The sequence below is a fragment of the Dermacentor variabilis genome, chromosome 2, assembly GCF_050947875.1.
Source record: "Dermacentor variabilis isolate Ectoservices chromosome 2, ASM5094787v1, whole genome shotgun sequence".
Lineage (NCBI taxonomy): Eukaryota > Metazoa > Arthropoda > Arachnida > Ixodida > Ixodidae > Dermacentor > Dermacentor variabilis.
The window spans coordinates 127,629,067-127,638,873 of record NC_134569.1 but is presented as its reverse complement, the minus strand read 5'-3'; the positions used below and the strand labels follow the sequence as shown (position 1 = coordinate 127,638,873).

General features: G+C 45.2%; 1 protein-coding gene across 1 annotated transcript; it reads right to left on the bottom strand.

Moving 5' to 3' along the window:
- Positions 1–3,716: 3,716 nt before the first annotated feature.
- On the bottom strand, positions 3,717–6,308 carry LOC142570975 (uncharacterized). Its single transcript, XM_075679272.1, has one exon. It carries the CDS (start codon positions 6,301–6,303, stop codon positions 4,414–4,416), a length of 1,890 nt encoding a protein of 629 aa, XP_075535387.1. The 5' UTR covers positions 6,304–6,308; the 3' UTR covers positions 3,717–4,413.
- Between the last annotated feature and the right edge of the window lie 3,499 nt (positions 6,309–9,807).

Here is a 9,807-nt window from a genome sequence, read left to right as displayed (position 1 = left end):
GAAGAGCTCCTCCTACATTTGTTCATCGCATTACTTCTTACACCGAGAATTAGGATGACAGTTGCTTGCGTCGTTTTGCCCGCTAGGAATTTTAACTTTAATGGGCTAAATTTTTGCCCAGGGTGAATTGATACGGTAAAGCAAAGGCCGTTTCAGTTGGTGTCTCCCCCAATTTATTGAAAGAACTGACGGGCGTCACTTTGTCTAAACACTGCATAGTATTTTTCTGTCATGTTTTTCAAACAAAGTGCATGCGTGGTGCCTGAACGGTGGTGACAGTGCACACAGTTCAATGGACGTAGTCCAACGTTACTGGCATCAATTTTCTCGACCTACGAATCCACCAACAGGTTCGAATTTTCATTATGGTTTCAAACGTCGAAAATGTTCATTAGTAGTCATGCTCACCAAGACCTTGGCGGTTCTTTACCTTGGCGGTTCGTAGTTCTTCCGTCACTGCAGTGCTAAGTGCAACACAATCATGAGCCTTTCTTCACTTCGCACCGGGTAAGGTGGGTCTTCACCGCAAGAATCAGGAAACGACGAGGAAGCCGGGCATCGTGATGATTAAAGAAAGTAGCAAAGATGGTATTATCTTCATTGGTACATGGATGTGGCTCTTATCCGAGTCTCGAGCGGTTCTGATTCGGGGACCAGGAGGGCCTTGAATAACCCCTTGTGGTTATTTGACGAAGATAGGTCCTCCTATCGAAACGTTGGCCAGCCTTTCTAAGGCACCTTATCCCTGTTTAAAACTTTATACCACCTTGTGGTCTTGTGTTCGTCGCTGTCTTCTTGGGGATCCTGTGGAAGTAGCTTCTGCCATCGACGACCTCTTGCCCTTCGGGTTTTCTTCTCTTCGTCCTTCCCTTTGTGTCAGCTCGTGACGCTGTTTCGGAGAAGAGGGCAATTATGTCGACATGGGGACGCTCGCTTGAATGCTTCTTACACTTGACAGGTTGATGTCCAGGCTCCTCGTAACAGCCTTTTCCGGGACGAGGTAAATAATCTCGTCATGGGAACGTACGCATGAATGTCTCTCACACTTGACAAGTCGATCATAACAATATTCAAAGGAAATTACAAGACAGTACATGCCAGCGTGACACGGAAACAAAGACTGAGAAGGAGGGACTGGGAAAGAACACAGCCAGCGCGGCGCCAACATGCTATATCTAGGCTTCAACCAACTCGCCAAGCAATTTACTCTACTCAAATTATTAGATGGTTGGCGTGGTGCTCACTGACTAAATTTTAATTTTGGCTCTGATACTGCGTGAGCAAATGCAAGTCCGTTTTGTTCGCATTGGTGCGTCGTTTCAAATCAGATTTATTTATTTTATTTATTTCGTGTACCCTCAGGGCCAGAGGCATTAAAGAGGGGAGTGGTTACATCAAATACAAAAAAAAGTACAGTGCAGCAAAATAGTTAATAGTACAGAAATAGATGGTTCTCGGTTATACAATGTTATCTGAGTGTTCCTGGAGTGCTGGTCAATAAAATTAAATACGGTGCATGCAGTGCAGTAATACAGTGTTCCGGTAATGCAAAAACAGTTATACAATTGGTAGTACAAAAACACGAATGAAATTCTCCAGTTATACAATGTTATCTAATACTGCCGTGAAGTGCTGATGGTCAACAATAGTAGCGGTTGAGGCTGGTAGGCGATTCCACTCGGCAGATGTACGCGGGAGGAATGAATGAGACATGACATTGGTTTGGCATAATGAAATTCCAACTTTGTTATTGTGATCTAACCTTGATGAAATGTATTGAGGAGGGGAGATAAGTTCGTCGCGAAGTGAAGGATGATGAAATATCTTATGAAAAAGTGAAAGTCTAAGGCCTTTACGGCGAGAGGCTAAAGATGGCAAATCAAGGTTTAATTTCATTACAGAAGTGCTGGCAGTTCGGTTATAATTAGAAAAAACGAAACGAGCAGAGTTATTTTGTACCATTTCTAAAGAGTGAATTAGGTTTTTCTGAAAGGGATCCCAAACTACTGCGGCGTACTCAAGTTTTGAGCGAACTAGTGACTTGTATAACATAAATTTTAAGGAAGATGGTGCCTTAGTGAAATTGCGTTTTAGGTATCCCAGCATGCGGTTAGCATTTTTAATTACGTAAGAAGCGTGCATGGACCACGAGAGGTTTCTAGTAATATGGACACCAAGATATTTGTAGGAGGAAACAGAGTCTAAGGGGAGATTATTAATGCAGTAAGAAGGAAGCTGGTTAGAAGTTCTGGACACGCGCATAAATTTACATTTTTTAATATTTAATTCCATTGACCATGATTGGCACCAAGTAGAAATAGCGTTAAGGTCGGATTGAAGAGAAGATATATCAGTGTCACATATTATTTCCCTGAAAATTACACAATCATCGGCGAATAAGTGAATGTTAGAGGAAACACAAGAGGGTAGATCATTTATGTAAATTAAAAAAAGGAGGGGACCAAGTACCGACCCTTGAGGTACGCCGGACTGTACTCTGCTCGTTTGAGAGTTTGAGTCATTAGCAAAGACAAACTGCGAACGGTTAGAAAGAAAGCACTCAAGCCATGCAAGCAGTCTGGGATCAATGTTAATTCGATGCAACTTAAACATTAGAAGGTTATGGCACACTTTGTCAAACGCTTTCGAAAAGTCTAAGAATATACAGTCGGCAGTTGAAGAGCGGTCAAGAATGACGTTTAGCTTGTGCGTAAATAAAACTAGTTGTGTTTCACATGAATACGTCTTGCGGAAGCCATGTTGCGATGGTGAAAAAAATGAGTTAGTTTCAAGAAAGCTAGCAAGATTAGAGGCAAGTATATGTTCTAACATCTTACATGGAATGGAAGTGAGCGAGATAGGGCGGTAGTTATATGGAGAATGCTTGTCACCCGACTTATGGAGTGGGATCACCTTCCCAATCTTCCATTCATCAGGCAAAGAACCCTTATCTAGCGACTGTTGGAAGATCATTCCTAGGAAAATTGAAGAGTAACAGCTAGTGCTTTTCAAAAATTTCGCGTTTATTAAATCGTGTCCTGGAGCCGAAGCTAGCTTTAAAGATGAGATAATTGGCACGATGCCTGCTGGTTCAATGATTATGGGAAACATTGCTTGGTAATCGTAGTCGTGCGTGGATGGAAGAGTAATGTGTGTAGTTGATGAAAAGTTGTGCATGAAAACATCATTAAGCGCGGACGCACATTGATTAGGTGGAATAACATTTCCAGAGCTGTCGATTAAGGTTATTATGTCGTTCGCCTTGGGGTTAATGACGCGCCAGAATTTCTTGGTGTCGGTTTTAAGCATTAAAGGCAAGGTATTGCCAAGAAAGTGATCTTTGGCTTGCTTGAGTGCGGCTACATACTCATCTGCCGCCAGTTTGTATTTGGTCCAGCGGTTTACGCTAGGTGAACGTTTGGCTAATTTGTGCAGGCGTTTCTTTTTATTAGACAGGCGCTTGAGACGGATGTTGTACCATGGGGCGTTTAGATTACATGCAATGGTGCGCAGTGGGATGTATTTGTTTGTTAGTTGAGCAATTTTTGTAGCAAACATATTCCAGTTGGTCTGAACGGTACGGCTGTCGAAGTTGTTTATAAATACGTCTAGAAAAGCAGATAATTCGGCGTTAATGGCTTCAAAATTTCCTTTCGCGTAGTCTCGAAAAGATTTGAATTTTTTACCGGTTTTTGGCCGCAATATATTTATGTCGAACGAAAGTGCTGAATGGTCGCTCAAGCCGGGTAAATAGGTGATGTCGGAAACTAGGTCAGGCCGCGATGTTAATACAAGGTCAAGTGTGTTCTCAACGGATTCGGTAGTGCGTGTGGGTTGAGTAACAAGTTGTGAAAGTGAAAAGACAGAGCACATGTCTAAGAACTCATTGGCAAATGAAGAAAAAGGGTGTAAAGTTGGAGGTTCAGTATTCCATATGATGTTCGGTAAGTTAAAATCGCCAAGCAAAAATAAAGGTAATGTAGGATGACGAGATGTAACAATATTAATGACATCATGCATCTCATTTACGAAATTAGATGAATAAGTTGGGGGGCGGTAACAAACGCCAATGATTATCTTCTGGTGATTTATTTCAATGATGGCCCAAACCGTTTCGAGGTCAGTATTGACATGAATACACTGAGATGGGAAATCTTTAGAAATGGCTAAGAGCACGCCGCCTCCCTGACGCTTTGTACGGTCACAACGATACAGTGAAAAATTGTGTGCGGTTTGAAGAATTTCGTTATCGTGAATCTGTGAATGTAGCCACGTTTCGGTAAGCACAAAAATGTCGGCGTTGCAAGTATCCAATGCAGATGCTAAGGAAGTGCGCTTATTCATGACGCTTCGAATATTTGTAAAGAACACAGATACTATGCATGATTCTCGTCCACATCCCCTCACGTTTTCCTAACTGGGCACGTGCTGGGAATTTGGATGCCCGCCGTTATCTCGTGGTTCATATGGCGCATGCTCGTTGACGGTGTCTGTTGCCGGGTCATAGACGAACTGTTTTTTATTCATTATTAGTTTGGTGTACCTTAACTGGAAAGGGCATGGTTGGGGCTGGCTTTTAGCGTACTCAATTAGTTTTTTACGGACGTGACGGGTGGCGGGCGAAAAATCTTCGGAGGTAGAAATGCCCTTTTCTTTCAGCTGTGCGCGCATAGAAAGTACTTTGTCTTTTATTTTCGTGTTGGTGAATTTAACTACAATTGGGCGACACTTATTAGGCGTGTAGTGACTAATGCGATGAGCACGTTCGATTGCCGTATCAGGCAGGCTGTCGATTACACCGGTTAGTGCTTCTCTTATGCGTGATTCGGACTGTTCCCACGATTCCCGAGAGTCACGGATGCCATGAAATATGAGGTTGTTGCGTCGCGATCTGTCCTCAAGTTCGTCAACGCGCATTAGTAAAGAGTCTAGCCGAGTTGTTTGGGCTTGAGCGGACGCCTGAATGCCAGTCATTTCATCGTGGAGATGGTCTAAAACATTTGTTTTTTCTTCAAGGTTGTCTAATCTTTTCTGGATACATTCCATTTTTGTCTCGATGTTCTTTTGACCAACCTTAATAGCCTTGACGTCGTTAACCAACTCGGCCTGACCCTTAGCAGATTGTACAGAACGAGCCTGAAGGTCTTTTAACAGCCGGAAAAGAACTTCCGTCTGCTCAGAAGGATTTGATGGCAAATTCTGCAGCTCGAGTAATGCCTCAGTACGCGTAGTAGGACCGGGATTAGTTTCCACGTCACCCGAGCACAATAACAGCAACGCCATAGAGAAACAATCTGCGACAATTTCACAGAGCACTTGTTGGCACGGAAGCAATAGCAAAAATGGGTCGTCACTTTTCTTAGCATAAAGCGAAACGTTTTTACAGACCTGCGAAGTCGAAAGGTGCGCTGTATGAGCCATGGTGCTCCAAATGCTGCTTCCGTGCCAACTAAACGGACTGACACTCGGACAGCCGCTTAAGTTGCCACTGCGATGTGACGACACGGTTGACGATGATGGTGCGCAGAAGGCTGGGCGCAGTAGTTGTAGTGGGTCGATGCGGAGATAGTTGCCGGTCTGCTGGTAGATTGTGGCCTTGCTTGATAGTAGTAGTGGTTGCGAAGGGTCATACTCCGAATACGCTGTGCACGGACACAGCAGCAGCAGGAACGCGAAGATCGCCTGCGAAGTCGAAAGGTGCGCTGTATGAGCCATGGTGCTCCAAATGCTGCTTCCGTGCCAACTAAACGGACTGACACTCGGACAGCCGCTTAAGTTGCCACTGCGATGTGACGACACGGTTGACGATGATGGTGCGCAGAAGGCTGGGCGCAGTAGTTGTAGTGGGTCGATGCGGAGATAGTTGCCGGTCTGCTGGTAGATTGTGGCCTTGCTTGATAGTAGTAGTGGTTGCGAAGGGTCATACTCCGAATACGCTGTGCACGGACACAGCAGCAGCAGGAACGCGAAGATCGCCTGCGAAGTCGAAAGGTGCGCTGTATGAGCCATGGTGCTCCAAATGCTGCTTCCGTGCCAACTAAACGGACTGACACTCGGACAGCCGCTTAAGTTGCCACTGCGATGTGACGACACGGTTGACGATGATGGTGCGCAGAAGGCTGGGCGCAGTAGTTGTAGTGGGTCGATGCGGAGATAGTTGCCGGTCTGCTGGTAGATTGTGGCCTTGCTTGATAGTAGTAGTGGTTGCGAAGGGTCATACTCCGAATACGCTGTGCACGGACACAGCAGCAGCAGGAACGCGAAGATCGCCTGCGAAGTCGAAAGGTGCGCTGTATGAGCCATGGTGCTCCAAATGCTGCTTCCGTGCCAACTCAACATCAAACGTGGGCCCAATTAGTTTCTTAATATTGATTCGCCGCGGTTATGTTGCGAATTGCTACAGTTACAACTTACGCTGTTATCACTGAACTCACGGACGCGTCTTATCGAGGAGAATTCGAATCAGAACGTTGTGTTGTTTGTGTTGCAAGACATACTAGGGGAACATTTTAGTCCCACTGCTAACGTCCATGTCAAACGGCAAAAAGTTAATCTCACGTGCATCGAAATACATTCGAGGAATCAAAATATATTAGAAGTTTATTATTAATTAATTAATTAATTTATTTATTTATTTATTTATTTGTTTGTTTATTTATTCATTCCGTACATTTAGGCCGAGGACACTATAGTCGGGGATAGGGGGGCAGGTTACTGTTGGATTCTGTGCGACGCCACGTCGCCAAAAAAAATATGGCGTTATCGTCGTACGACGATAACCACAGCTAATTACAGAATAGGAAGCACTGTGTTCGCAAACCTTGCCTGTTTATACACGTGGGGCTTCAAATCCCACCTACAACGCCATCTTCCCTCCCTCTTTGTTGTTGTTTCCCTGTGGTGTTCTCGCTTCATTCATCGCCGTACCCAATCAGAGCGCAGTGCGTAGAAAAAAAAGCAAAGAAAAAAAGAAGACGTGTTTCGGTTAACGTCTCCCACTTGCGTTTGTCCAATGTCACTTTCACAAAATGGCGGCGTGTGAGAAATCCTCGCGCGCACCACACGCTTATACGCTAACAAAATACTGAAGTGTAGACGAGTTAGAGAGACCGGCGCAAAAAGGAAAAAAAAAGAAGGAAGTGAATAAAGTGAAGCAAAGCGAAGGTACCGCATCGTTCACTTCGAAGCACGGCAGCGCCCGCGAACCGACGTGGCCCGAACAGATCGGGGCGAACGCTGTCACGATCAGTCCGCGCAGCTTTCATCGCCTCATTCATCCATCATCAGCCCAAATGCATGCGGCGCCGTGCTGACAACTCCGGCCAGCGGATCAAAGCAGCCGACGAGTGCCCCGGTGAAAGCACCAGCGACGCAAAACAGGTTCGCGTGCATGGTGGGGAGGGCCCAACAAGGCTTTGCGCTCAGACCGCGCTGCCGGAGAAACGCTTGCATCCGTCAAACAGCTAAACGCGGATGGTCTGCAGCGATACGTTCGGGGCGCTGCTGAAGCAACTCGAGAAACTTTCGTTTGAACAAATATAATTCCGGCTCACCAGTCTTCAGTTCGTTCAACTTAGGCTATGGCTTTGAGTGGAAATTTTCTGCGAACATTTTTGCACTGAGCTAACTTACCGCAATATGGTGAAATGGACGGAACGGCGTTATATTATATATATATATATATATAATCAACCAGATATCTCTAATTACCCCTGTCCGGTGCCAGCTTACACTACCTTATGCTTGCTAATTTCCAAATTTCATCACACCATCCATAGTCCTCCGCACCCCTCCACTGTGCTTGTCTTCTCTTGGTAGCCACACAGTAACTGTAGTAGAATATCTGCCCTACGCATTACATCGTCAGCCCATCTCTATTTCTTTCTTTTAATGCTAAATAGAATATTGTCTAAGCTCTCTAATCCGCACCACTACTTTGTCCGTGTCCGCACCACTAATCCGCACCACTAAACATATTATTTTTTGTTCCATCACTTGCGGCGCGGCGCTTAACTTATTCTTGAATTTCTTTGCTGCTAACTTCCAAAGTTCTGATCCGCTGCAAGTACTGGTAGAACAGAATGATTGTGTACCAGTGTTCAGGATACCAGTGGCTATTTCGCCGGAATAGTTTCATATATCTATATTTATGTGTAAGTAGAAAACCAAAAAAGAATTCTTACTTGTTGAATGCTATGTCATATATTTCGCGATATTATGTGGAACACCGCTCTATTTAGGTCAGTAGAAGATATTTGCAAAGACTATCCCCTTTTAGTCGGAGCCTAACTGAAGCAAACATGCCTTAAGGGCTTCGTTTGAACAACGGATTTATATTTTATCCGCTTTAATGCGATAGGTGCGGCTATTTCTATCATACGGAAATGTCGAATTTCATCCTCGATGAGTAGACCACCACGCTCCTACCATTTATATTTGAGCCCATCCGTTCTTAGAACACATCAGGTTCAGGGCAAGCTTTCACTGCAAACAGGGCGCTCTTCTGGTTTACCTCCCTACCTTTCCTCTCTCTCTCTCTCTCTCTCTCTCTCTCTCTCTCTCTCTCTCTTTCTCTCCCACCTTCACGGCACATAAGCCCCAGTCACTCTTGAGCCCTCGAAACCGATGCACTAGCTTCTATTGTTTCTTTTGTTGATCGAATAAAGAACTTGCGAACAAAAAAAAATGTGCAAGAACCATTGCCGCTTAGTTGATTTTCACGTCTCCCACGGCCGCCGTTTTTCGCCAGCAATCCCCAGTGTCGCGTCTTTCAAAGCGCGGCATCCGAGAAGTGGGAAACAACGCTCTGAGCTCTACGTCTTTTTCCCTGGCAGCTGGGATTCACTGATTCACTTTGCTTGCTGTCTTTACTTGTCCGGAGCACAACTCGTGTTAAAGGCCTGTCCAAACATCAGCGAGCGTATAATCACACGCTTCGGCACCTCTGCAGCAAATCCGCGCCCTGCGAGTCTTTTGCTGTCGCCGCTTTTGATTGCACATATATAGCGCTTTCTAGAGACATAACAACGGGAAACAAGTTTGGAAAAGGGTTGCAAAAACCGCACTTCGTGTTTTTTTTTTTTTGTAAACGTGTCAACACGATGCATGCCTCAGCGCGTAAAAGACAACGACGCGTAACACATTATATATATATATATATATCATAACAAGAGGCTTCACTTACGATAAAGAAATTGAAGGGACGTTTTCCTGGGACTGACACGTATTGCGAGAGACGGGAAACAGACAACACAAAGAGAAGGGACACGAAGAAAGCTTTAGCGCAAACTATCAACTGCTTTGTTGCTTTACCGACGTGATTCATGGTCCAATGAGGTTGCAGTTGGATACTCTTTTTCCGCAGACCTGTCGCTTAGGTCCCTTAAAGGGCTACTCCGGCCATTTTGTGACCATGTCGAGATAACGGAATACTTAAATTCCCGAGAACCCTATGTCACGCGTCTCATAGTAGAATGGTTCCACAAATTCGGAAATGATATTAAATACGCGAAACAGCGCTAAAACGAAACCGTAACGTGGCTAAGCAGCGGAGCGAACCTCTTCGTGTGACGTCACGAGTGTTCCCAGGGGAGATGGCGCGCAAGGCATGCCGGTCTCGCTTGGTGGGAGAACGAAACCAGCGAAGAGAAGATGGTCAGCTGAATCGTGAGGGCCGCAGACCTTCGGGTGACAATGTCAGCTGCACCAGCTCTTCGGATCTCTCAAATATTGACAGTTATAATTCTGACGAATTCAATAACCACGAATCGCCGTTCGCATTCGACCCGCCATCACGAGAGCCAGCGC

What these genes read in the sequence shown, in the direction of transcription:
- LOC142570975 (XM_075679272.1), bottom strand. Translation starts at nt 6,303, where the DNA reads ATGGCTCATACAGCGCACCTTTCGACTTCGCAGGCGATCTTCGCGTTC.